Source organism: Camelus dromedarius, chromosome 5, assembly GCF_036321535.1.
Source record: "Camelus dromedarius isolate mCamDro1 chromosome 5, mCamDro1.pat, whole genome shotgun sequence".
NCBI lineage: Eukaryota > Metazoa > Chordata > Mammalia > Artiodactyla > Camelidae > Camelus > Camelus dromedarius.
In genome coordinates this window covers 1,157,093-1,185,081 of record NC_087440.1, presented here as the reverse complement: position 1 = coordinate 1,185,081, position 27,989 = coordinate 1,157,093, and the positions used below count along the sequence as shown (strand labels likewise).

Below are 27,989 nucleotides of genomic sequence, written 5' to 3'. Positions count from 1 at the left end.
TATACTATCTAAAGGGCTGAGCTCTCGCTCATCCTAAATCTTACTTTGGTATGTTGCCTCAGTGTGTAAACATCTCTGAGCCTCCAAAACAAGAAACGACTTAAAATAGTGATTTCAATATTGAGAAAAGGAATGACTCAAAATGACTGGGTAATGAATCCTGTAAATCAAAGATTTCCCAGTATTTTGCTTTCAACAGTTGAAGGAGGTAAAACAAATTCAGTTGTCACCTGCTGGAAGATTGGGTGGCATTGCGCAGCTCTGCCGGCATTTCTCCCATTCCCGTGTACTTTCTTGTGTGAACAAGATTTCAGCATTAGCATCTATAAAAATGAAATGTGAAGATAAAATCGATGCTGATCACTGTCTCAGTCCAGCATCTATCTCAATACAAGTTGCATTTCCTATACAATTTTACTTCTAATATTTAACAATTCCCTATCAATATCTGCAGTATGTGTTGTTATAGTGGTAAGTCGATCCAGACGAAAATGTTAAACTCTAGAGCCTTATGGTCACAAAAAGAGAAAGAAAGAAAGAAAGAAAGAAAGAAAGAAAGAAAGAAAGAAAGAAAGAAAGAAAGAAAGAAAGAAAGAAAGAAAGAAAGAAAGAAAGAAAGAAAGAAAAGAATATGCATTTAATTTTTTTAAGCTTTAAAAAAATAAACTAAAATCAACCATTTTAAAGTAAACAATTCAGTGGCATGTAGTATATTCACAGTTTAGTATATTCACAGCATCACCTCTGTTTGTTCAAAGCCTTTCCGTCCAAAACAGAACCTCATATCCACTAAGCAGTCACCCCTATTCCTTCTGCTCAGCTCCTGGCAACCAGCAATCTGTGCTCCGTCTCTGTGGACTTCTCTATTCTGGACATTTCCTATAGATGGACTCATGCAATAATGTGACCTTTAGTGCCTGACTCCTTACACTTAACATAATGTTTTCAAGATTCATCTAGTTATAATAAAGTTTGTGGCATGTATCAGTACTTCACTCTTTTTTATGACTGAAAAATATGCCATTGTGTATATATATATACACACACACACACCACAGTTTATCCATTTATTACAGTTTTAATTTATATATATATATATATACTTTATATATATATATATATATACACTTAATATATATATATTTCATGGCAGAAAACTATGGTTTGATGACCAGTAAGAGATTTTCAAGCATAAACTACACGTGACAATAGGATAGCGTTATGTGGGGGAAGTGGAGAAAAATAGGAGTTCAAGGGGGAAAAGCAAATGATGTCAATTTTCCTCTGTTAAAGGGGAGCTTGTTTATGTATTTTGCGAACGGTTGATGATGGGAATCAAATCACTGGATACATTTCACATCAGTTGTATTTTAAAATGTCAGTATTTCCAGGATACCGCAAATCACATCCTTTGTGACTATTTAAACCTGGTTGGAGAAAAAAAAATTTTTTTAATTTAAAAATTTCAAGAGAACACATAGTTTAAAAAAAACAGCTTTATTGAGTGGTACATAATTTAAAATTTTGTTTAGAGTATGCGTGAGCTAGATTATTGAGAGACTTATTGCCTTGGGGATGGGCTGGATTTGGCTTGGCAGAGGAGGAGGAGGAGAAAGGCACTGTGGGTGGGGAGAAGAGAGAAAAGATAAGCAGAAAGAGGGCGTGTTCAGGGAACTGGGAGGGACCAGTTCATGGAGGAGAGTCATCAGAGACAAACTGGAAAGGTAAGTTGAGGTCAAACTAACAGTTACGAGGCTAAGGCATTTCTGCTTCTTGTTAATTTTAATGATGCAAGTTACATATGATTATAATCTCCTTGTACAAAAGTAAAACTTTATGGATGCGCTTGGGACCATTTCCTCCATTTCTGGCCCCCTCCCCACCTCCCCAGAGGTGACCCTGGTTTTCAGTTTGGTGTTGACTCCCTCAGATGTGTTTCCATGGATTCACGTGCACGTGCTGCAGCTCTCTTCCGGAGACACCCCTAGGCTGAGGAGTTTCGGCTTTATCAGGGGGTCAATGGCTACTGCTGTCTTGGGAGAATGTGGCATCAGTGTCATATTGCCTGGTTTTTCAAAAGACTAGAAATTGGGGTTTCTGTGTGAAATCTCTCAATATTGGCTCAAAACTTTCTTACGCGCCGTGCTTGCCAAACAAGGCATGTGTCTGCAGGATGCATTTGGCCTGTGCGTTGCTCCTGTGTGATCTCTGCTTTAAGGCATCCTGCCGGAAGGCAGAGCGCTGGCCTGTCATATCATCTCCTGGCAGGCCGCTTGGCGCTGAGGTCTAGGTGGTTGTGAAGGAGTCTGGGCTTCTTAGGGAGCTGCTTTGGGAATGGTTGTCTTCATTGTCCATGTCCAATTCCTACCTGCTTTCCAATATCCAGCTAGTAACAGAGCTCTGTCCATAAGTTGGGAGCTTAGCAGAAGGTTCCAGAAGCATCTTCATAAATCCAGGAAGTCAGCCAATCTAGACTCACTAGAAGCCAAGATTCCTCCAGGGAGGTGGACCTCAGGCCTCCGGTGTCCTCCTCTCAGGCACTGGGGCGGGTCCTTACGCCTCTCCCAGGACACAGCCCAGTGGGAACATAGACTGGTAGCTATTTCTCAAAGGACTTTGTCCTGTGACTAAAGCCAAGCAAGGCAGTCAGACAAAAATGAAAACATACACACACACACACACACACACACAATGTCCCCAGCACTTCCAAGACCTTTTCCCACGCAGTCCCGGGGCCGCCGGAAGGGCAGCTGGTCATGGGAATGGACCCGCGGTCCCCTCCCCCAGTGGAAGCTCCATCCTGCTCCATTCACTCCCGGCCTTGCGATCCCCGGCCCCCTCCACCCGCTTACTATGTCCAGGGAAGGAAATAGCTGAACAATGTGGCAGATCAGAGAGCGGGCTCCCAGCCCAGGCCCAGGACGGTCCTTGGCCCCCTCGCCTGGCCGCCCTCCTCGCACTGCACAGCCCGCCCTTCCGTCGGGTTCCCCGCAGGTCGGTCTTCCTGAGACCTTTCTCCGACCTTTCTCCCTATCTCGTCTCCATCCCTGTGGAACTCCAGGTGGCTGACACCTCTCTTTCCCCTCCCCCACTGTGTGGTAGCCCCCGATGGCCACACTCCCACTTGGGTGCACTTCCTAATATGAGCGACTGAGGCCAAGCAGAAACTTTGGCCAGTGGGGGTGGGTAGGAAGAAAGGGTCATTTTTTCCCTAAAGTTTTTCTCCAGAGGTGAAAGCAAACCCGGAGAATGGAGCTGGAACAGTGCGCCCGGGGGCTCATTCTCCCCCCAGGACGGAGGCCTGGGCGGGAGCGGGTGGAAGTGTCCGCAGGCCCGTGCCTCACTAGCGATGCCCAGTTCCCAGGGGCTGGGAAGCTGGTGGGAACCACGACTTTTGTTTTTCCTGTTGGCCTAAAATAATGTTTTGCCTGAGCCGGAACCCCACGCCCCAGGCCGGCCTGCCCCTTACCGGCTCTCTCATTTCTGGTGCTTTCAACCGCCTTCCCTTCCGCCAGGCACTTCCTGCCCTGGCAGCCCGGGGCAGGGTTCCTCACAAATCTTTTGCCGCATCCGAAAGCCAGTGTCCGCTCTCTCCCCTGGGTCCTGACTCCGGGAGTGGGATGGACGCAGTTCACTGGCTAGGTGACAATAGGCCCATCTCCTGCCACACCCAGTGTGATTCCACCACGTGGTGACATGAGTCCTGAATCCCAGTGGTTTTCCCGTGACCCTGTGAGTGATTTCTGCCCCTCCCTATGCCCCTCAATCGTAGACAAGCTGTCACTCGGAAACCTAAAAGCTCTTGAGAGTGGGAAGGGGCCCTCAAGAGCCCGCTCCCAGCCTTGGCTTCTGGGTGAGACGCCAAGGCACAGAAACCTCCGGCGTCTTGCCGGAGATCAACAGCCAGTAAAGGAGGCGGGGTGGTTCGCTCAGTTTTCCACCTCTTAGGCAATGTCTCTGTGTAACCTTCTATGACTTTCAAAGGCAGCTTTGGCATAACCCTGGGAGGGAACAGAAAAGAAATGCCAGTCTCTCGGTATATTGATCTTCTCACTTGGACCTTTCAGAACCTTTCTTTTTATCTCCTTTTTCATTGCCTCAGGCTCTGTTTCCACCTTGAAAAGGTGATATTTGAACTGTGTTTTTAGCAAAGAACCTATGGCTGATTCTACACTCCGCTGAGCAGCACACCTCTGCACAAACCATGCCGTCTGCATTTCTTCCTAGTTGTTTCATACATGGAAATCATGCTCTCCAATTACACTGTAAGCCTTAGTGCTTCACAAAAGGTTGATTGAATTCTACCACAATTAAAAAAAATTTCATTGAGTGCCTCGGGGCGCACCATCAGGTGCGTGCATGCGTGCGTGTGTGTGTGTGTATTTTAAACGGTTTCTTTGAGTCATCATCTAAAAAGGTCCACTGGTACATTTGGTGGATAAGTCTCTTTAGTCTGTTTTAACCAGGTTTCTCCTCCTCCCTTTATTTTTTTTCTTTTGAGGAAATAGAAATTTTTGTCCTGTAAAAGTTTCCAACACTTGGGATTTTGCTGATTGTATTTTGCATTCCTGTGATGCCTTCCAACAAGTTCCTTGTCTCCTTTTATGTTCTGTAAACTGTTGTTAGGCTTGCTCTGAAACTTGTTAGGTTCAAGTTTTTTTCAAGAATATCTCATAGGTGGTGATGTCTCCTGTCATCAGGAGGTGCATAAGATTCATGTGTCTCTTGTAATATTAACAGCTATTGGTAATCACGATCTCGTTAAGGGTTTACAAAATGGTGATGTTCTATTGTTCCTTCTTCATTTATTACCTAACTGGCTGTCTTGAGGCATGTTTGTGAAGAAAATCAGGTTGAATTCTTGTGTCCTACACTTAACAGTTTTCCGAATCTTTATCTCTCATCAACCATTTTGTTAACCAGAAGTACAGTTCATATAAGAAAGGCAAGTTAGATGCTTGATTTGATTCTCTCCTTTTATTTACCAGTTTTCGGAAAAGGAGTTGGTTCCTCTGAATTCTCTAAAGGTAGCCAATGATTTCTTTTTTTTTTTTTAATCCTTTCTCTCGCTTTTTCTTTTTGAGCATTAATGAGCACTCATGAATTTCATCATTATAAGTTAGCTTTTATCAAATCTTTTCTGGAGAGATTTTTACACAGAATTTACATTTATGGAACATCTTCTAGACAGTGGGCTGGGTGCTTTCACATACACGATTTTATTTAATCCGACCGTGGTCTTGGCGGGCAAGTGCCATGGCTCATTTTTCACTGGGGAGGAGACAGGCCCTCAGTAGCCATGTGACTAGTCCAAAGTCATACAGCCAGGAAATAGCCAACTCAGATTTGTCTGAGCCACATGGCAGCATATAGCCTTTATTCATTTATTTATTTTTATTGAAGCGTAGTCCTTTTACAATGTTATATTAATTTCTGGTGTACAGAATAGTGATTCATTTACATATATATATATAAAATGTGTGTGTGTGTGTGTATTCCTTTTCTTTTTTTTGGCAGGGGGAGGTAATTTGGTTTACTTATTTATTTTTAGAGGAGGTGCCAGGGATTGAATCCAGGACCTAAGCATACGCTCTACCGCTTGAGCTACACCCTCCCCCCCATATATATTCCTTTTCATATTCTTTTTCATTATAGGCCATTACAAAGTATTAAATAGAGTTCCCTGTGCTGCACAGTAGGACCTTGTTATTTATTTTATATAGAGTAGTTAGTACCTACAAATTTTGAACTCCCAGTTTATCCCTCCTCACCCACTTTCCCCACTGGTAACCAGAAGTTTGTTTTCTGTTGACATTCATGTAATACATCTATCTTAATCCAGGTTATACCGGTTTTCCTTGTGCCTGTTAGCATGTGCCTGTATGTGTTTAGTTCTGTACAATGTAGCACCTCTGTAGGTGCATGTTTCCACCACCACCGTCAGACGTCAGATGCTGAACAGTTCCGCCACCACCAGCTCCCCCGTGCTGCCCTTTCATAATCACACATGCTCCCTCCCTGCCTTCTTCCACCCCCTCATCCCAAACCCTTGGCAACCACTAATCTGTCCTCTATTGCTAAAATTTTTGTCATTTCAAAAATGTTATATAAATGGAATAATACAGTATGTAACATTTTAAAACTCAGCCTAATTCCTAGGAGATTCATCCGGGTTGTTGTGTGTATCAGTCAATAGTTGTCCTTTTTATTGTTAAATTATATTCCACAGTTTGGATGTACCAAGTGATTTAACCATTCACCTGCTGAAGGACATCTGGGCTGATTCTAGTTTTTGGCTATTACAAATAAAGCTGCTAGGAACATAGATGTACAAGTTTTTATGTGAACATGAGTTTTTATTTTTCTGGGGTAAATGCTCAGGAGTGCAATTCTTGGGTCATCTGATAGTTGCATGGCCAGTTTTCTAAGAAACTGACAAAACTGTTTTCCAGAATGGCTGTGTTACTATTTTTTAAGGATTGGAGAGCACGTTTGTGTGCTGAAGGGTAAAATTAGATTGTAGAAGCCAGGTCCTTGAAAAGGGGAGAAATGATGGGCCCCATAGCTCTGGGAAAGGGATTGGCTGGTCTTTGGTAAGGGAGGGGGAGCACTTCTCGGGGTAAGGATACAGATGGGTGGCGAGGCAGATAGATTTGCAGGTTGTATTAGAAATGAGAGAGGGGGTGTGGATAGATCTTAAGGTGGTAGAGCGCATGCTTAGCATACATGAGGTCCTGGGTTCAATCCCCAGTACCTCCTCTAAAAATAGATAAACCTAATTACCTCCCCCCAAAATAAAATAAATGATACAATAATAAATAATATAAAAATAATACATTTAAATAGCTACATGTGGTTAGTGGCTATCACATTGCACGGTACAGACTACAGGAATGTGGCTCCCATTTTTATGAATTTTTCACTTGCTGCCCAGGCAGCCATCAGGATGGTCACTCCTTCAAGTAGCAAACTGTGGCAGAGACCTTCTCACTCCTCCCGTACATGAATCCAGACAAAGCCGAGCAGGCAACTCTAGGCCCAAATTCTAACTCTACCACTTACTAGCTTTGCATTAGAGCAAATAAAATTAACTTGCTGGTGTATATATAGGCCCACAAAAATATTAGCTGGCAAGATCTCACTGAGGTTTAATTCTTTTAATCCATGAAACAGGATGGGGGAGCGGTTGTAAAAATGACTGCTTCAGCGTGATGCTCAATAAAGGGTGGCTATTACTGACATAGTGAGTTTGTATCTGCTGGTTGGTCAGAAACTGTCCTTTGGGCCACAGGGTTACTTGTCCAAGGATGGGCTGGCAGAAAGGAGCCACCCCAGCTCCCTTTCGGGAGCAGGAGGATTACCCAGGTCTCTGGGACTATGAGATGGGGTGGATCAGGGCTGGATTTAATTGTTCACTTCTGCTGTGTACTACTGTAAGAACATCGCTGGCTTGAACTTGGGAAAGCAGGTAGGGATAGTCAAGGGGACAGGGTAGAAGCAGTGAGCCAGAGTATGGGACCAGTCTTGCTTAATATCAGTGATGACCTGGCAGTTCTGGTATTATTTACCACTTCAGTTTTTGCTGAAAAAGCCTTAGTTTGGCAGTTCCAATTTTTGTTCCATCCCCAAATTCCCCTCATCTAACAGCCAAAAGCATGTGAAGTAGTTACAGTGACCAGAGATGGCTCTAATGTGGGATATCTGTGACTTGGGGCTGTTATCAATTGGGAGTCATAGTGACCTTTGATCTGGAGTGATTGTGATCACCTTTACTTTGAAGCCTTCTCTAATTCCCTAGTTACTTTTTCTGTGGCCTCCCTCAGGTTGAGCACCTATCTCATTATGATGGACTTTCTGTGTCCCTCCCTCTGATCAGATTGTGACATCCAAGGCAGGAACTTTGCCTAGTTGATCACTGAGTATTCCTGGACTCCAGAAGCACATAGTAAGTGTCTGCTTAATAATTACTTGTTGAATAAATGAATGAATGGGATTTGAGGTGACAGCAACCCATTGTGACCTGAGATCATGTGACCTCTCTTGTTTGTAGTCTGGGTTGATTATGAACAGAGTCAGAAGCTCTGATGATTGTGTTGTAGTGTCTGTGATTGTGGCCTGGAATGACTGACCTGAAGGGTCTGTGCACCAGTGATTGTGACCTCTTGGCATGTGTGCTCAGGACCAACAGGGATGGTGACTGTTAACTAGTAACCTTGCATGATTGTGATCTGAAGTGACTGTAAGCAGGTCAGCATCTGAGCCTTCCACCACCGCTGTCTGGTAATTGGGATCTTGACCCACGGAGATTTGTCTCCAGCAAAGACTGTTGAGCTCAGCTGACAGCTGAGGTTATTGATCTGCACTATGAGCTGCGGTAACTGGGATCTGTGGGTCTGGTTTAGTCTAGAATGTGTGTAGAGCCGATTGTGTTTGTTTAATAAAATATCCTACCAGGCCTACAAATGACACAGCCCTGCTCAGCCCAATCAGGCAAACAAGGGCTGGGGACGACGACCGTCAGGTCAACGCTCAGTAAACTTTACTTGAAATACAACGCATCGTTCGGGCTGCGCCACCGCCACCGCCACCGCCACGACTCCTCCCCCCGCTCCCACCCCCACCCCCGACGCTGCTCTTCAGCGGGACCTCCGCCAGGCCCCCTCCGCTACCAACCCCTGACGCGCCTGCGCGGAAGCGGGGCGGTGCTTTGCCCTTTGTTGTGGGCCCCAGTTTCCCAGGACACCGCGCGGCTCTGGGGTGGGGCTATGCAGATGAGGCATTCGGGGGCGGGGCGGTTGCGGCGGCGTCGGCGGCGGCCGGGGAGGGTCAGTTGGAGGCAGGCGCTCGCTGAGGCAGGAGGAGGGCTCTGGGCCCGCGGCCTGACAGGGACTTAGCCCGCAGAGATCGGCCCCGCGCGCGCGCGACCCCACACCCACCCACTCATCTACCTACCCACTCCCTGCGCCGCCTCCTCCCACCCTGAGCAGAGCCGCCGAGGATGATAAACACCCAGGACAGGTAACGGCCCGGCCCAGGCTCCCCGCCCCCATCCTCCCCTCATATGCTCCTGAGGGCCTCCTCCCCCACCACCCAGAAGGCCCCCACCCCTCCTACAGGGCCCCATCCGCCCCCCACTGGGTCCCTTCCCTACTTCAGCCACCCTAGTCTGAGCCCCGGCCCCGCAAGTGGGCCTCCTTCCGTCCTTTAGCCACCCCCTCCCCCCAGCCCGGCCCATCCCCCTCATCCGGGCTTCCTCCTCTCGTAAAGCCCCCACAAACCTGGACCCAGCCTTCTAATCCAGTTCCCATTTCCCTTCAGGCCCCGCCAAACGGTGCCCCGTTCCCGAAATTATGCTTTCTCTCTCATCCCGCCCTGAATTGTTTCCCATCTTCCCCAAATCTTTCTTCTTCCCCCTTATAAGTCACTTAGCCCTTCTCTTTGAATCCCTTCCCTAATTCAAACTGCCCTCTCCAACCAGATATCTCTGTTATCACTACCCCTCTCCCCAGGTGAGACTCCGTCCTTCAGTTCTCAACTGGACCCATTACCCCCACCTGTCATCCTCTCCCTCAACCCCCAGGCCTAATAGTCTTTACAGTGATGCCCAGTCCTCCCCTTGGTCCCTAAGTCCAGCTTCATCTTTTCCTTCCCTTCCTCCCTCGGTACCCCTTTCCCAATTAGGCCCCATTTTCCCTGTCTCCCAACCTCATTCCTTTAATTTTTTAAACCCTTTGGACTCCTGTCCTCCATCCTGTTCTGCTAATGATGTTCCCCCCAACATGCTTCTAAACATTCCTACCCTTTAAACACTTTCTGTCATCTCCACTCTTACTCCTCCCATCTTACCTGAACCACATCTCCAGATCATTAGATCACAGAACTCAGCCCATCCTACTTCTGTTGAAGGCCTACCCTCTTACCTGTATGTACCTCCAGTGCTTTCAAATCAGTCCCCATACTCAGGACACGGGGCCTTTGCAAGTTTCCTCCCTCAAAACCTGACCCCAGCCTCCCCCCATTAACTGGAGAGAAAGGCTGGGCATCTTTCTGAAAATGAGCAACAGTAGTTTTCTAAACTTGCTTCATATATGCTTCCTCCCTGCCCAAAGTAGGCAAAATTCATTATTCAGTTTTTTATTCAGTTTTCTTCTCTCTCCCGCTCCTCTTTTTGTCCAAGGCAGCCCTACGTCATGCAGCTCTCCCTCAAACATATCCCATTTTTCTGCCCTAAACTCTTCTGTGAATCTGTTCCCTTAATTTCCTGATTCCCCACAATTTTTAACCCCAGCTGCTGCTTACACATCAGAATGGCTTTCATTTAGAGTTTGGATTCTAATTCTCTTACTCATTTTTTCCCAAGACTTGTTGCTGTCCCCTCCAAAATGAGTCCAAAGCTCATTAGTTCCCCACACCAGACCCTTTGTCTCCAGATTTGGCCTTATGGCCTCTGCCCCTCAATTGGGCCTCATTGTTTTGCAAGCAGATCCCTTCCCTGCAGATCCTCCTTAAACTGTGCCCTGGTCTATCCAAAACTGGACTTTAGTTCCTCTTATAAACAGAGCCTTCCTTAATTGCTTTTCTTCACATACGGCTCTATCACTCAAGGTTCCTCTCAAACTCGGGCTCCCTTCTCACAGAAATGATCTCTAAGTTGCCATTTCCCACTCCTTTAGCAGCACTATCCTTAAATGTTCCAGCTGGGTTTTCCGTTTTTCTTATGTCTCAGTGCCTCAACCCTGGCTGCACATGTGAAAAATCAGTCACCTGGGCCCCACATTCAAAGATCTGGTGTAATTAGCCTAGGGTGGGGCCTGGTTATTAGTGTGTATTTTTGAAGCTCTCTGGGTAATTCTAATCGGCAACTGGAGTTGAGAGACACTGCTTCCCCTCCCTTCACCCCAGAAGACCCTTCTCGTCATATTCCTTTAGTGGGTGTCAGTCCTTTCTCTGCTGAAAAGGGTCTTGTCTTCGGATTTCTCGGTATTTCTCTCCCAGGTACTATCCAGAAATACCCAAGATTTAAGAGGCAACAGCCTCTTAAATTCACCTGCCTCCACTCAGTTCTCAGCCATTACCCATTTTCTTCCCTAAATTCTTAGACTCTTACCTGGCTCCCACACACTCGTGTCTTCCCTCCATGCAGAAGGAGAATTCCCTCTTCGTTTCTGGTTTGTTGTGGCCCCATTACACCCGCCTCCCAAGCCCTCTTAGTAGAGTCCCATTCTCTGCTCTATTTTCCTTTCCCGAGACCCTCCATGTCCATCGCCCTTTGCAGTCCCCTCTTATTTCATCTTCTCTAAACCAGCCCCTCTGGAGCTGAGGAGGTGGATGTGGATATATACTTAGATGGTGCTGGATGCAAGAGGTGTTACTTGTGGTAAAGGAGGCTCTGTGTGCCGAGGGTAGATTGCAGGTATGAGAGGGTAGGATGAAGTGCGGGGGCGGAGGGAAGCAGAGGAACCTCCAGGAAAACCCAGGGGTATGTGAGATGGGTTTTTCTTACTTAGTCTTATGGTTTTGTCTTCGCAGTGGGGTTTGGAAAGTGGTATGGTCTCAGGCGGCCTTCTCTGGAGTCTTCTGGACTGAACTGGTCTGGGTGCCAAGTCCTTTGCAGGCCGAGCCCTGAGAATGGAGCACTTGGGACCAACACACATAAGGGTCTCCACCCACTGTGAGGCTGAGAGACCCGCGCTCTAGTTCTGGCTTTGCCAGCGGGCTGACACGTAAAAAGAGGGAGTTGGGTTCGCTTCGCTTTGAAGCCTCCTTCCAGATTCCTAAGTGGCAAAACAGGCTTGCTTGTCTCCAGGGCCCTTGCTTGGTGTGTTGGTAATTTGAGGGGCTTGGCTGTATGAAAGGCAGGTGGAGGGAGGAGCCAGCTGGCCTGCCAGGGCCTGGGCAGGAGCAGGGCCTTGGATCAGGCTCCTCCACTTTGGCCTGGGGGTGGGGTGGTGTGTGCCGGGTGTCTGGTTTCTTTGAGTTATGGCAGTCCTGTTTCCATAGTGTGTTTCTGAGCCTCCTCTAGGCCTGCCCCTAACTTTCTAAAAGGAATCCTGGTAGAGCTCGAACTAGGGATTTCGATAAGAGCCGGATGTTCTTCCCAGTCAGTGCCCTTGGTGTTTTGTATTCACAGAGCGGGGAGCCGGCTGGGAGTTGAGGGCCTGTTGGTGGGGGATGGGCTTTCCAGCTTCCTTGGCCCCAGTGAAATACTCGAGGTGGAGGCTTGGTTTCCTGGAAGAAGTAGCTGCAGAGGAGCCCTGCAGCATGTTTTGAAAACCAGGCTCTTCCTTTCTGGTTTTGTTCAGATTACCTCAGAAACGTCAAAAATTCCAGATGGTGGGGGAGGGAAGAAGACGCAAGTACAAGAACTTTTATTATGGTTTTTGAACAACAGGTTGAAACCCAAGGATGACCTTTCTCTCCCTAGATTTGCAGAGGCAGGAATATAGTCTCTGCCTTGGGCTTGCTTAGTACCCTGTGACAGTATGGTGTGCGGAGGAGAGCTTGCCCTGGCTTGATATCCGTGTTGTGATCAGTGTGTGTCTGATGGGCTTTGAAGAGAAGCAGTTGGTTCCACAGGTGGTGGTTCTTGGGGGCAGCCAGGGTACAAGGCACGCCTTAGCTATCCCGAGCATCTTCACCGGTGGCTCCCTGGGTGATGGAGTTCCTGTCTCTCCCCCAAAGAATTTGATTTTGATTACTCCTTCTGCGGCTCACTGGGTGTGGGGTGGTAGGGAGAGGAAGTTTTCCTGTGATGTGCCTTCAAGGTCATCCCATGGAGAAAGATACTCCTAGTGTAGTCAGGAATCCCCCCAAATTGGAGGTATGCTTCGGAAAGCTGTGTAGACTAAAAATAGTAATTCCTTACTCTGCCAAGAAATCCAAGTTTAGCTCTAGAAATATAAAAAAGGGGACTGAGGAGTGGGGTAGCGGGATGTTCTGTATGTGCATTTCTAGAAAAAAAGTAATTCATCCCTTTTGAAACAGTACACAGTGTTGATTCAGGTTGGTGCCATAGTTCGGAAGGCTATGAAGCCTAATTGAAATCTGTAGACCAGAAGTGGCCAAGTAGGTGACAAGAATTTTGTTACTTGAAGTGAACAAAACAGGTATTTTCCGGGTAGCAGCAGCAGAATAAAGTGCTTTGTATAAGGTAAGCCTTAAGAAAATTTCCTAGGCCTTTGGTATTGTTTAAACAATGAAGTAATTTTATCCTGGGAAGAGGGGCTGAACTGGCTGATGGGCTTTCTATACAAACAAGATTGAGGTACTTGAAATGTAAAATTAAGGTCTTACGCTGAAGCACGATTACCTTGCTCTCTACCCACCTCTGGCAGCACGTGTGGCTGTGCCGGCCTTTGGTGGAAGATTATCGGTATCAGCTGTGTAACAAGATAAACAAACCTCAGTGGCACAGAGATTCTAGCTGCCACCGTAAGTGCGTTTCTTGTGGAAAATCAACCAGAACCCAGTTTTGCTTTCAGTCTGTGATTCAGAATGGTGATGTCATTTTCTTTATAATCGTGCTTACCCAGTAGACTCCCTTTGGCGCACAGAACAGCCCTGGTGAAATGACTTACACTTGGCATCTGACCAGGGCTCCTTTCTCATCTGAAAAGGGAATTGGCAGCTGGAAACCAGCCTCTGTGCTCACACTAGACTGGAGGTGGCCACTCACCTCCCACCTTTCTTCCTTTTTCTTTGTAGCTGAGTGCGATGGCAGCCCTGGGTTGGTCCCTCTTTGCTGTGTAGGGATTAGTCATCAGAGACCTTCTTAGCCTCGGAGTAAAAGCAGCCTATGTGAGGGAAGTTAGGGCGCCCTAGAGAGTGCTCTGTAGGCCGGGCTGAGACCGGAATGGGGCAGAGGAGGCTGAGAGAGAGGAATGGTTGTAGAATGTTTGGGAGTGTGGTTTTTATGTCTTTTCACTTGATACTACAGGGTAGGTAATGCCAAGGCCATCTGACCCTCCTCTAGCAGGTAATGGAAACCAGCAGAAAGGGTGCAGGCTTGAACAAGCTCAGGCCACTGATTCAAGAGAGAGATGATCAAAAGTGTATCAAGGAGAATATGAATTCAAATATTTGTTAAGTGTAGCTGAGTGGAAGTTAGCCATGGAATTACTTTGATATTAAACCTCTGTGTAGCAGGCTGTACCCTGCTTTGAGCAAACTAAATGTAAAAATCAAAACTGACATAAAGTCTACTGGAAGTGATTCTTTAACAGGAGATCCTTTACTTTCTCGAGAGATTTTAGGCTACTTTCTTTAAATAGTAAGCACCCTAGAGATTTAAAAATCAGATTTGAATGATAAAAATTTGATTTACCAGCAGCATTCCCCAGGAATACACCTGCTGCATACACTGCCTGTTTGTAGCCAGTGTATGAAATTATAACCTGCTAAGGACTTTTCAGACACCAGTTTCACAGAATGCTGTGAATTAGAGGCAGCAGGATGTGGGAAGCTGGTAGCATTCTTAAGTATCCTGAGGAGTGTTTCCAAGGGCATGTCTGATAACAGCTGGGAAAATAAAAGGCACTGGCTTTTTTTGATTTGGCTCAAATCTCCTCTCTCTTCCGTATTAACTTGGATAGCTGACGCCCTCATTTCCAGCATGGTTTATATTTTTCTTCTCCAGAAGCAGGACCAGCTCAGCTGGATGTTTGAGTTCAGTCTAATACGTTTGATTCTCCTTAATCAGCCTGATCTTTTCAGCCTCTAGGTTGAGCTGCTTAAATCATCCTTTGGTGGTAGGGATTAAAGTATGCCTGCCCCCCAGTGGAGTGAGCAGGATGTGAGGAAGGAATGAATGGAAGAAGCTGGGCACGGGAGCCAGTAGCAACATGACCGAACTGAATGTGAAACCTAACCTGGCATGGATCTTGTGACAGGAAGACTTGTGTTTAAAAGCCACTTTTGTCTTGTGCTCAGGTTCCTCCAGGATTGACTATTCCTACTGAGGTTGGTGGCGTGCTTTGCCACAACACCATTTTGAACACTTAAGTCAATACAAGAAGAAAAGGCCACTGCTGGCCGATTTTATGCCCCTTGATTTCTTTACCCACCATATATGTACTCATATCCCTTCCCTTTTCATGCCAGAAATGACAGTCAGGTTTTTTTTTTTTTTTTTTGAAAGATCACGGTTTGCCATTGACACAGCAAGTAACTAAAAACAGATCCATTATGATGGATGATGAAAATAACTATTGATTGTGATCTGTGTACTAAGCTTATCCCAAACCCCAGCTGTTTCTCTTACGGAACTGGAACTGGATCCCAGGGTGGGGACCTAGAACACCCTTCCACCCATTACTCACTCACACTTGCCTTCTGTGCAGACTTTGTGGAGGAGGAAAGAGTTCCCTGGATCCTTGTGTGTGAGTGGGGAAGTAAATGGTATTTTACCATGGAACAGACTTCTTACATTTTATTTGAAGAGAAGTGAGATCGTGATACCAGAAATATCACACGGTCATAGATTAGTGCTGGACACAGGGTAACCCTAGGGATTACTTCTAGGAAGACAGGGGATTCTGGATCTTAAAAAAAGAAAACCCACCTTATTCTGATCTTTTCATTGGGTTGGCCCCATTACTTCTGCTATTTTCAAGAAAAATTAGTTCAGAATCAAGACGGTGGTTGGAATGCAGGTCAGGGGTTGAATATAGCTCTCCCTACTAAAGACCACTGAGGGATAATTTCTCTGGAAGTGAGTTAGCACCAGAATTCTAGGACTGCAGGGGCCTTGGTGATCCAGTTGTGTGAACCCACGCAGTCCTCCTGGTGTCCAAGGCTGTATCTCATCTGTCTACCCCAGAGGTTCGCCCAGTCCTTAGGCTGCTCCACTGACCAAGCCAGCCAGCTGTCTCCAGTGGCCCGGCCTTCCTGGTGTTTCTGCATGAACCTCAGCAGAGGCCGAGAGGTGGTCACTAGGGAACGGGGAAGGGAACCGTCTCACTAGGGGCAGGTGTGCACCTTTGCCTGGGGAAACCTCCGCCCTTCTTCTCTGGCCTGGACATTCTATGATTCTATCCCTTAACACACTGGAAGGTTTTTTGCTTTTTTTTTTTTTTAAACAGCTCATTGTCTCCAATAGAAAATAAGTCCTGTTCTTGAAAACAGTAGCACAGTCCTCTGTCTTGCCCCTTCTCCTAGGGGCTGGTGGTGAGGCCAAGAGTAGGGGAGGTGAGGATGCCCTGAGGCTTTCCAGAGGAGGCTGGAGGTGATGCATCCCCAGGCGTTGATGCGTCTCTGGGCCCACTGACACTGTCCTGGGAACTTGATCTCCTGGTGAAATTTCCAAGTGTAATTTTAGGCACCAATTGAAATCCCTGAGAGAATGGAGGAACCGAGCCAGAGCAGGGGTGGGTCTGGACCTCCTGTCTCAGCTGGAATGCTGGCATGGGTCTCCTGGTACTGAGGGTCTGTCTCAGTGGGCTGCACCTCTGGTTATCGTACCGTTGCCACGTTACGTGTGAGTTCATCTCTGTCACTCTGAGCCTCAGTCTGGCATACCACTTAAAGCAGGACAGTGAGCAGAAGGGTGCCTCACATCATTTTACAAATGGTTTTCAGGGGGGAACGGCCTTGATTTATAGCGTGGGCTGATTTCTATGGTTTAAATACTCCATCGGCTGATTCATGCTACCAACATGCCGTCGCTGAATGCGTAGTTGGGAAGAGGGGTGCAATACTGGGCGAGCTGGCTCCAGCACCTCACTGCAACACCCTCCCATAAATGTTACCCCTGGTGTTCCAGTTGCCCTGAGGCTGGTGTGCGGGGGCCAAGGGCCAGGCCTGCTGCTGAGTCATGGTGTCACATGCACAGTTTTCCTCTTTCCTTGTTTCACTTGCCCTGGGCCTGTCGAATAAGCTACATCTCAGCCTAAAGAGCCCGTGAATTAGATTCAAAAGCAGTGGAGCAGATCTGGAGCCCTTGGTGGGTCCACCTGAAAATCATGGTGGTCAGAAAAGGACACACCTGGAGGTGACAGGCGCTCTTTTAGGAGTCTTGTGATAATTGTGATCCATCTGATAATTGGTTTCCTTACTCAGTAAGCATGCATACCTCCTTCCCACGCCCACAACATACAGGCAGTTCAGTGTCCATTCTGACCAGGTCAGTATCACCTGAACGCCCACGCCCAGGCCAGATTCCAACAAAGACGGGCAAGGAGACAGCATTTCGTGGCACAGAAGGGACAAACTCATGTACCGTAATACTCCATACTGTAGTGCACCTCCTCTTTTTGGGGAGGTAAATCCCTGGATTTAATTCTGTTTTTGACCCTAGAGGGATTTAGGTGAGTAATTTCTTGTCCAGTTCCATTGTTCAGATCGGGGAGGAAGCCATCATTGGAAGTGGCCTTGGGAGTCCCTCAGGGACACAGTACCCAGGCCAGAGTGACTTCCTGAGGCCCACATGCCTCTCCAGCCTGAAGTGACCGTGGAGGCTTTGTGATCCTGCCACGCAGGTTGTTGACACACTGTTGGTGTAAGGAAAGGCGCTGGGGCTGGGCTACACTGAGGCAGTTGTCGAGGGAGCACTTGCTTAGGGAGCGCCAGGGCAGGGGTCGGCTGGGATGCCGAGTTAAATCTTCCAGTCTTTGTGTTTACTGTCTCACTTTCTCTCTCTTGCAGTAGTATTTTGCCTTTGAGTAACTGTCCCCAGCTCCAGCGCTGCAGGCACCTTGTTCCGGGGCCTCTGTGGTGCTCCTGATGCCCCTCACCCACTGTCCAAGATCCCCGGTGGGCGAGGGGGCGGCAGGGATCCTTCTCTCTCAGCTCTAATATATAAGGTAAGGGGGACTCGGGTGGAAGGCTTCGGGCAGCGGCCTCTGACACCAGTGAGCGTCTGCTTAAGGGCAGTGATCACTGCCCTTAGTCTCCTGAGCCTTAGGCCGGGCCAGTAGTGGGGTTGGGAAGGACATTCTGAACTGAGGTTGCTGTGAGGCCTTTGGGGAGTCCCAGAAGGAAGATGTTAGCACCGAGCAAACACCCTGCTGTCCTCTCAGCTTAGTGGTCAGCACTTCTGTGCTGGTTCTGGGTCCTGAGTGGAGGGAGAGCGGAGTGGGAGCGAGGCGTGAAGGAACGTGAGAGCTCTTCCTGGTGCTACCCCTCAGTTTCTCTTGAGAAATACCAAGGGCCAGGAGTTTTCCCGTTGTCCTTGACTCGTGGGCATTCTGCCTTCTGTCCCTTACCAGTCTGAAGGTGGTGGGGAGGGCAGTGTTGGGATTGGTAAGGAGAGGGGGCCTTGCATCTCAGTCACCTGTCACTTTGGCAGCATGGGCACAGCCCAGGAGCTGTAGAGGGCCCTGGGAATCTGTCCCGAGAGTGATCTGGGCTGGAGCAGCTAGCCCTCTGCTGCCTTTTAATCTCCCATGAATGAGCCTAGAAGTTGGTTTAGTTTCTCCCTAAGGCTGGCACTGAAGGGTGGCGGGGCAGCAGAGTCCTGGTGTCTTGAGGCTGGCAGGGGAGAGGCAGCATGGACCCTGTGGTCACCTGGAAGCCAGCTTTGGTTGCCCTGGGCCGCAGCCGAGCCCGCACGCACACCCACACTTGCTTTTGAGGTTTCTCCTTCAGGGAGGGAAGGGAAGGAGCATGGCTGGGGAGACAACTATGGGCTTTCAGTCAGGGAGGCCTGATGTGAATCTCAGCTCTGCCATTTACTAGCTGTGGAGCTTTGGGTCAGTTGCTTAATTGTTCTGGGCCCCTGGTATCTTAGATTTAAAGTGGGGATACTGGTGCCTACCTCAGGTGCTTGCTGTGGTGATTGAAGACTGAGAAAGTACCTTGCACAGGACTTGGCATCTAGTGGACTCTTGGTAAATAGTTCCCTTCCCATCATGCTGGCTTTTAGCCAAGATCAGCTGGTCTCAGTGCCCAATGAGTGGTGGTTCCATTTAGCCACAGTGCTGCTTTACGTTTTCAGTGTGCCTTCTGTGCCATGCCACCCTGAGGTTGGTGTCTAGGTTAGGGAGCCTCTGACATGGCCAGAAGCAGTAGTGACCTGGTCCTCTGATCTCATCGCCTGCCAGGACGAGAAGCTCACTGTGACCCAGGACCTCCCTGTGAACGATGGAAAACCTCACATCGTCCACTTCCAGTATGAGGTCACCGAGGTGAAGGTCTCTTCCTGGGATGCAGTCCTGTCCAGCCAGAGCCTGTTTATAGAAATCCCAGATGGATTATTAGCTGATGGGAGCAAAGAAGGGTAAGGAGCAAGTGCCGGGGAAGGGCAGGAAGCCTGTGGTGCAGAAGGGCGCATGCTCACTGGGGATAACAGATGGGTCGGGAGCCTGCCTTCCCCCCCAGCTGTAGGCTGCCCAGGCAGATACCGTTTAACAGTAAAGCAGGCCTGCTCTAGGTTATGATGACAGCAGATCATTATCACATTAACCCGATTCTTGTCATGTAGTCACCCAGTGGTTCGCTCTTCCCAGTGGACGTCACATCCCCCTCGAGCCACCTGACACTGGTGCGGTTCTACGGGCCAGCAGCTCTTACTGGGGGGCTTCACTGGGTTGGGCAAGGCCCTCCAAGCACCCAGGTTATCTAAGAAACAGTCCTGAGGATGGAGTTCTCTTGAGTGGCTCCAGCCGCTTGAGGAAATCCTTTCAGACAGTGTCAGGGCCCAGAGTCCCTCTCCGCAGCAGGCAGTCATCGCCACACCTGGCAACTCGGGAGGACCCCTGAGAAACTGGCTTCCCCTTCTAGGCCCCATACGTGCTTGTGAACTGCATTAGTTAAGTTGGTTAGTTTTTAATTTCAGATGAAGAACTCTTATTCCAGGAAAAGATAGTTTAATAACATTTTTCTGAAGGATTGTGGCTTATCTTTTTCTGAATTTAGTTAGGACTCCTGGGGTCTTGAAGTAGGAGCCTTCTCCCTAAAACCCCTGTACAGTGCTGGCTGTAAGCCTCAGGAAGGCCTTCGCAGGGGCGGCGGGCGTCTGGAGGGTGGCATTGGGCTGAGTTGTTTTTCTTTGCCTCCTGCAGATTGTTAGCGCTGCTAGAGTTTGCTGAAGAGAAGATGAAAGTGAACTACGTCTTCATCTGCTTCAGGAAGGGCCGGGAAGACAGAGGTGAGGGGCCGAGCAGCCCGAGACCTGGTGCCCGGGCTGCGGAGGGGCAAGGGGCCTCCCGGGTGGCGAGCTGGGCTCCTGACTGCCATGTAGACCCCGGGGAAGCACGGGGCTGGGAGAGTCCAAAGTTAGTAAAGACCCACCGCCTATTTATTCCATCTTTGTCTTGGGTTTTCCCTTGACCTGAATATTCCCTTGTTTCTCATCAGAGTTCTTTTTACACTCTTCTCTTCTGCAGCTCCACTCCTGAAGACCTTCAGCTTCTTGGGCTTTGAGATTGTGCAGCCAGGCCATCCCTGTGTCCCCTCTCGGCCAGATGTGATGTTCATGGTTTACCCCCTGGACCGGAACTTGTCCGATGAGGACTAATGGTCACAGAGGATGCTTTGCCCAAGAGACAGTGTGGGGGAAGAGGGGAAGTTAGGCAGCCCTGGGACAGAGGAGGGGGCTTCTTGCCGTCTAGGGAAGGACGCTGAGGGGCTCAGGGTGAGGGTTGCCTATTGTGTTCTCGGAGTTGACTTGTTGAAATTGTTTTCCATAAAGAACAGTATAAACATATTATTCACATGTAATCACCAATAGTAAATGAAGATGTTTATGAACTGGCATTAGAAGCTTTTTAAACTGCGCTGTGTGATGTGCTCTATTTAGCCTAGGGGAGGACACTGCCTAGAGGGGGAGGGGCTGTCTGGGTCGATGGGCAAGGCCTGGGGGGCTGGCGGACAGCACTGTCAGGCTGAGGTTCCCCTGCTGTTGGACTTTCTTTTTCGGTTTTTAAGACTTGTGTATTTTCTCTACTTGCTTCCTGTCACCCTGGGGGCTCCTGAGTATAGGCTTTTCAGCCCCTGGGCAGTGTCCTTGAGTTGTTTTTTGACACTCCACCTGGGCTTCTCTCCGTGCTTTTGTGTCTGGCCTGGAGAACGCAGGTCTGACCCCTCCCCTCCTTCTTTACAGCTTAGTGTTATTCTGGCATTTGGTTAAGCTGGCTTAATCTGTTTCATGTTCTCAATGCATTTAAAATAGGGACATTGAAGTTCACTCCCACCACCAGGGCTTTTTCTGGGGTGCCTGGGCCTTAAAAAACACTAGCCAAACTCCAATTCACAGATGACAGCCACGAGTTCTTGCTCTTGGCTACAGGCTCAGGCCCCAAGGTGTCTCCTTCCTAGGGTCACAAAGAGCAGAGAGGAAGAGGAATAGCAACTCAGGGCCTGGGGCTTGTGGGGGAATTTGTTCTTAGGGACTAGATGCCTCTGCCTGGCTGGGTGTAGTGCTGACTGCCCCCCTACCTCCCTAACAGGTTCTGAGTGGTGCCTGAGCCCCTGCTTCACAGGGCTTAGGGCTGGGACTGGGGTGTAGAAGCGGCCTGCCCTTTTCTGGTTTCACTGAACAGCTTGTTCTAAGGGGGAGAGATCTAGATTGGGTGAGGGGGGTGGGGGTGTCAGGGAGGCAAGTATGTTGTGTTACTGTGTCAATAAACTGATTTAAAGTTGTGGTTGGTCTGTTCTTTATTCCTATACCAGGGCCAGCTTCCTTCTCCTACTGTGTTTTGAACCTAGAGCCCAACCCAGCGAGGGGTGTGATACATGCTTCTCAGGAAAAAAGCAGCAGCGCATCAGGACAGATGAAGGGACAGGCCGAGGTCTCCGGGGCCACATTACACTGCAAAACGCGGGGTTGCTAGGAGTCCGGGGCAGAATGCCAGAGCCCTCTAGAGCCCGGTACGTACACACAGCTTCATCCAGAACTGAGGCTACTCGCACAGGACCCAAGCCCTTCTCAGTGGTTCCTTTTGTGTAGAAGGCTGGGGCCTGAAGCTGGGTTCCCTGGGGGCGTTGAGAGGAAGTTCCCTAGGAAGAGAGTTTTCTCCTTTCGGAGCCCAGTGCCCTGAGGCGCGGCTCCCACCCCCCTGCACCACCAGCCTGGTGGATGATGTCTCGGGGCCCTAAGTGGGACTGGAATTCCCCTCACCTGTGTTCTGTTTGTTTACTTTCTCAAGGGTTTAACTAGTACTTTTTTCCTTTTGCTTCTTTTTTCCCAAATGAAGTGCCTGGGCATGTTCTTCCACCTCCTGCAGCTTTGAAACTACTTACTGTGGAGCTGTGGCTGTCCTTAGGTTCTCTGAGTCTGGCCCATTTTCTCATTGTTCTGTGTGGAGCTTACTTGTGTTTTCACGCTGGGCCAAGTCATTAACCTTGGACTCCACTGGTATTCATCAAGAGAACTGAGCTCAGCACCTCCACCCCACACAGAATTGTAGAAGGCCTGCACCTGAAGACAGTCAACTGACATGAGAAGGGCTTGACCTGTCTCCCACTGGGCAGATAAACCCTAACGGCAGCATAAAGTCTGACTGAAAAGTGGTCATTAACAGTGAGATATTTACAACAGATTCACGTGAGTGCCGACAATGGCCAAATTAATGTAGGCAGTTCAGGCTTCAGATATTAAATTCATACCCAAGGACTCTACAATACAGGGATAAACAACAAGAAAAACTTAGTCACTGTCCATAAAGCCAGCTGAGTGGACCGGAAGCATGCCTGGGGGTCTGCTGCCATCTGCTGATGGATCCTCTTTAATACAGCTGGAGTTAGGAAGGCACTCAGCTAAGATTTCTCTTTCAAAAAGAAAACACTTGCTACTAACACCGCTGGCAGAAAAGAAATATGGTACCCCAGATCTGTACTCCAGTTAAAAAGCAACTTAGAAGGTGAAATATCTTGGAGGTGGGAGGTTTGGAGTAGCAGAGGGGAGAGATGTGAAAGGCAAACTAAGTCTAAATTTAAGAACAGGGACATTAAAAACTTTATTCAATAAATACAACAAATAATTTAAAAATATACTTCAATTCCAAAGCCAATTAAGAAAAGGAAATAGAAAGAGGGAAAAACAGGGAAGGAGGAAATCAGAGGAAAGGGGGAAAGTTCAAGAGGTGGAACAGTGGTTTGGGTGGGTTGTGTTTCAGAATGTACCACCCTTTGAAATTCTGATCAAATGCTCTTGACCCACAAACCCTTAGCCCTTGTTCTGATGGGGTAGCCATAGGAGCGCACCAGCCAGGAATGATTCTCTGGGCTCTTGACCAGAGAACTTTGGAGGCTGGAATCTGGGGGAAGTATTAGGGGCTAGTTTCCTACTCATTCCTAAAAACCATCTGTTCTAGCTCCCAGGCAGGTTTAAGTAGCGCAAACTCTTAGGCAGAGTTCCCAGCTGCATAGTTTTCACAGGTGAGTGCCCAAAGCCAGGGCTTCTGGGAGACAGGTCCCAGGGTACCCAGGGTCCAAAGCCACTTTGGTGAATGGGATCTATGGGGGAAGACAGGAGAGGCCCAGGCACAGGACAAAGCTCCTGGGTAGGCCTGTGGCCAAGCCAGAAACACTGCTGGGCAGGAAAGGGCTGCAGGGCAGGTAGTCTGGACACTGGATTCAACAGCTTGCCGTCAGCCAGGGAAGGTGGAGCTCAGGACGCATATGGAGCAGGACCAGGAAGATCAGGAAAGCTGAGGGAGAACGGAAAAGTGGGGAGGCAGGCGGCAGCTCAGCAGCAAACTCCGGGAGAAATAACCAGCAGCCCTCACAGATTTGTGATTGTCTCTTAAAAAGATTTATTTTCTCTTCTTGCCTGAATGTACAAAGGCAAAAAGAGTACAGTTTGTATATATATATATTTATATATATATATAAAAAAAACAAGGAACTTGGTAATGTACACTTTACAGAAGGGAAGAATCAGGAAGACTGAAATTAAATTCAACAGAGCAACGCCAATGGAACAAAAGCTATGAACAGCAACACTGCCCCTCCAGCCCGGGCCTCCAGCTCGCCCCAACCTGCTCCCAGTGGGGGGCTGAGCACCAAGGCAAGCGGGTGGGCTGGGGCAGGAGGGGCTGGGGACGGCCTGGGAGGGTCTCCATCCCAGGAGGGGCCCATGGCAGAGGATCATCAGAAAGCTTCCTGGGATGCCCTAATAATAAAACAAATAACAAAGGCCCAGAATTATGGGGCCAGCTAGCTGCCCAGTTGAGTCTTGGGGGCATCAGAGTAGACACTGAGATGGTGATTGGGTGTATGGGACAGTAAGTGACATAGGTGACGTCGAAGCCCGTATACAATGACTCTAGCCCTTCTGCAGTCTTCCCCTCCCATTCCCAAACCAAGCCTCTCGCCCCCACTTCCTTGGAGCCTGGAGAGAAGAGATTCAGAAGCATCGTTTCATTTCACAGAGTGCCCTCTTAACCCTTCTGCATGTGGTCCTTTGACCTTGAGATGTGTGGAGAGGGTGAGGTAAGAGGAGGAAATGTCATACGTGTGCACGTACATGCACGGGCAGGGAGCAGGGATGAAGGGAACTGGCACACCTTAAATGAGGAAGCAGCAGACGTGAGTCCTCCAGAGCAGCTCTCCGAGCCTTGGCTGTCCTACCTGGGGACGAGGCTTCTTCCCTCTAGCTTCTCTGTCGGGGCCCGGAGGAGCAATGTCTGTCAAGAGAACTGGGCAGGGGTGGCTCAGAGAGAGCCTTGGTCTGGTGGTCTCGGCTCTTAGCAGCAAACTCTTCCCGCCTTTGCTGGGGTGGGGTGGGAATCCTTGATGAGTGTCTGAACCCTGGGCCCAGGTCACAAGTGCCACAGGTACACTGCCCGCCGCCCCGTGTTCCTCCTCCCCACCCACGTGGAGAGGCTAGAGGTGGACAGCAAGTCCTCGACTCAGCTCTCGTCAAGGATCTCTCGCATCCATCACTGCTGCTGCGTGTTACTTCAGGGAGGGAAGGCTGGGCCTGGCCAGGGTCAGGGGCCGGGGGACCAGGGATCAGGAAAAGGCAGTGCCATGCTGCTACTGCTGCTTCCGTCTGCCTTTCTGGGCAGCTTAGCTCCTGCTCTTCAAGGGAGACTTGGATGTAAGGATCCAAGAGCCAAGTGTTTTTTAAGGAAAAAAAGAAAAAGAAAAAGAAAAGGCTGTTCCCTTCTGCAGAACCCAAGGCTGCCCTGCTAATACAGAAGTTCCTTTTCTCTGTTACAGAATAAAGTGGAAAGGGCAGGAATGTGGGGCCATTCCTGTCCAATGGGAAAGAAAATTACTCCGAACAGTTTCTTCACAATATGTACAGAGCACGCTGTAAGCTAGTGCCACAGATACAAAACACACAACAATATTTAAAAACAAACAGGAACAGATGGGCCCCTGGCTCCACCCCACAGGAGCCTGGGAGGGCATAATCAGACTGAAGTTGAGAGCCATCATTTTGGTGGGGATGACTCAGGTTAGGTGGGGTCAAGGGTGTCCACACCAGCTACTTCCATGGGTGAACAGGAAGTCGTTGCTCAGAGCTCTGCCCGCTGGGGCAGCAGGAGGCAGAAGGAATGATGGGGGAGAGAGGCTGCTTGGGGCCTGCTAAGAGGTCTAAAACAGTGGGTATTTTGGGAGGGGCTCAGAACCCAACTTGAACAAAAACAAGGACATGGAAACCTAGAAGAAAGGGCTATAGGACCGAGGGGCTCATCTTGGGCAAATAACCTTGAGACTCTCTGGAGTGGGGCTCTGGGGATCTCGGAAAGCAGCTTCCGCTGGGCATTGTGCTTACTGTCCTCGGTCCCCATGCCCCCAACTGTTCCAGGGCCAAGCCCTTGCTCTCACATAGTCACTTTTGGCACTCTGGTCACAAACACCTTCTCTGACCTAGGCTGGTGCCTGTCAGTCTTCATCTCTCTCTCAATCCAGAAGGTCAAGGAAAGACAGGAGAGGAGGAGGGCAAAGGGATGGTACCTCAAAAACAAAGTTAAGAGCTAAAGCTCCCCACACCTCGGGGAAGAAGTGACTTCAATAAAGTTACCAAATCATTGTCACTTTCCTAGTACAAGAGCATAAAGCCTGGACTAGGACTGCATTTCTAAGAACAGAGAAACATCTCTGCCTCAGAGCACAGCTCCAGTGAGTGTACTCCGTGGCTCCAAGGAGTAATGGCTTGCATGTGTTTTCCCAGGGTCTAAGGAACACAACCTCCCGTGGTCAGTGGCCCCTCAAACAAAAACATGTGTTACAAAGAAACACGGCTTATGTTGGCACACACACGGGTTACAGACTGAGCTATGTAAAGTTGTGCAGTTGTGTACAGAGAAACTGGGCTGTATAGATTTGTGGCCCTACATGAAGATGACACTTGGACGGCTGCATGGAAAGCACATCTCTAAGTAGGGCTGGGTGCTCCCAGGGCCTGCCTTGCGGGCTTGCCCTCAGGTGACCTGGCAGATTCCAAAGCTCCCCCAGCTGGGGGATACTGTTTTACCTGCCTGAGTCTTAAGAGCCAAGCAGTGGAAGAGAGGAGAGATCAGCGTGGGGATCCCCCTGGGAAAGGCACCAAGGGGTCAGTAGGGGAGTGAGAAAAGGGCAAGGAGTAGGGGCTAAGCAGCGCAGGACTCAGCGGGGTGCAGCTCCCAGTTCCCAGGCTCCATCGTGCTCCGGCTCCAGCTCCCACCCGGTGTCCCCGGGGAGCCCTGGGGCGGTACTGGGACCCCGGCCCTCTGCCTGACAGGCAGCCCAAGGCCACGGTGGAGCAAATGCCTTGGTCTCCCTCTCGAGGCTGGGCTCTGAGCGTTTAGATGTGCTCATGTGAGAGGGGAGAAGTCTTCATGTTTGAAGACCTTGTCTTCACAACTGCAGAGAAAACAGCCCCCAATTTCTTTCCTGAGATTCTAATTCCTCCATGTGCTGCCAGTTCCCAGGGCCCAAGCCACTGGGGAGATGCAGGGTCTGGTGATGGTGGTAATGACGGTGAGGGGGTATGGCTGCTGTGCTGTCTTCAGACCTTGCCCAGTGCTGAGGGTCCCTCCCTGGTGGGGGGGGGGGGGGTGGTTGCTACTGCTCTGGCAGCTGACCAGTAGCTTGGGGAACAGAGCAGTGACTTCTCTGGGCTGAGGCCATGTTCCCCTGGCTGCTCCCCACGCCTTCATCTCCACAGAGGCCACAACAGTCACAGCTGTGGCCGAGAGAATAAATATTTTTGCTAAGTACCAGTCTCCAGCTCCTGAGGAAGAGGGAGGGTCAGGGAGTCCAGGGGTCTGGTGGAGGCGCGATAGCCAAGGGTCTGCCTTCAGTCACGGTGGGAACGGCAAACAGGATGACCAACACCATTTAACTGATGTCTAAATGGCACCTCCAGCCCCTCCTTGGGTGAGCCAGTCCGGGCCCGTGAAGCTGACTTTATCCGGGCACTTGGTGTTCTGCAAGGGAAACAGGGACAGATAACCAGGCACTCGGCCTGCTGGTAAAACAACCACAAGGTGGCACTCCAAGAACATGAACTGCAGGGGAGGCCGGTCCTGGTCCCCAGGGGAGATGTTCCACAGCTCCCCCCAGAGGCACTTGGCTTCACGGGCGGCTTGGACCACCGAGCCCACAGAGCTGTCCCTCACAGAGGTTCCCTAGGGATTCTGTGATCCAGGTATCAACTACCCCTGCTCTCTCTGTTGCCCCACATGGAAAAGTCACTTACCGTTCTCACCTCCGGGGGGGTGGGTAGAGTGAGGGAGCTGAGCCTTGCTGGCTGGCAACAATGGCTGTAGAAGAAAGCCCTGATGAGGAGGAGGACACGTTAGTCGCACTCCCAGGACCCGCCCATGAAGCGCTTTCTCTTGGTTGGCTAGGGGGCTCTTGGGAGGAGTTCCTCTACATTCCTAGCTCCACTGAGCTTTGGGGTGCTGACAGAAGGGAACCTGATACTTGGTCAGATACAGTGGCTGGGGATAGATAGTAAGGCTCTATTTTTCAGTGGCTGGTTTCTCTTTGGCTGTGGGAACACCTGTTCCTTATTCTTCTGAGTATCAAAGCCACTTATCTGGAGGGGTTTGAGAATCCCCACGCACCAAGGGAAGAAATAAATTTCTTATGCTTTAATGATTGTCTGCAGGAGG

The 27,989-nt window shown here is 49.3% G+C and overlaps 2 protein-coding genes across 4 annotated transcripts in view; one reads left to right on the top strand and one right to left on the bottom strand.

Moving 5' to 3' along the window:
- Positions 1-8,817: 8,817 nt before the first annotated feature.
- Positions 8,818-21,575, top strand: OAZ2 (ornithine decarboxylase antizyme 2). The gene is given in 6 exon segments (XM_031452839.2): positions 8,818-9,018; positions 17,641-17,716; positions 17,718-17,798; positions 19,038-19,213; positions 19,998-20,083; positions 20,322-21,575. Coding segments are annotated over 6 exon segments (570 nt in total). The 5' UTR covers positions 8,818-8,998; the 3' UTR covers positions 20,453-21,575.
- Positions 21,576-23,666: 2,091 nt separating this feature from the next.
- Positions 23,667-27,989, bottom strand: part of ZNF609 (zinc finger protein 609) — a 184,704-nt gene continuing 180,381 nt past the window's right edge. For 2 of the 3 annotated variants that reach the window (XM_064485461.1, XM_031452834.2), the window contains 2 exons: positions 27,572-27,650; positions 23,667-27,299 (listed from right to left, as the gene is read on the bottom strand). In XM_064485461.1, the coding sequence (XP_064341531.1) occupies positions 27,577-27,650 (74 nt within the window). In that variant the 3' untranslated portion in view covers positions 23,667-27,299; positions 27,572-27,576. The remainder of the gene's footprint in view (positions 27,300-27,571; positions 27,651-27,989) is intronic. The other variant, XM_031452835.2, reaches the window with a different exon arrangement.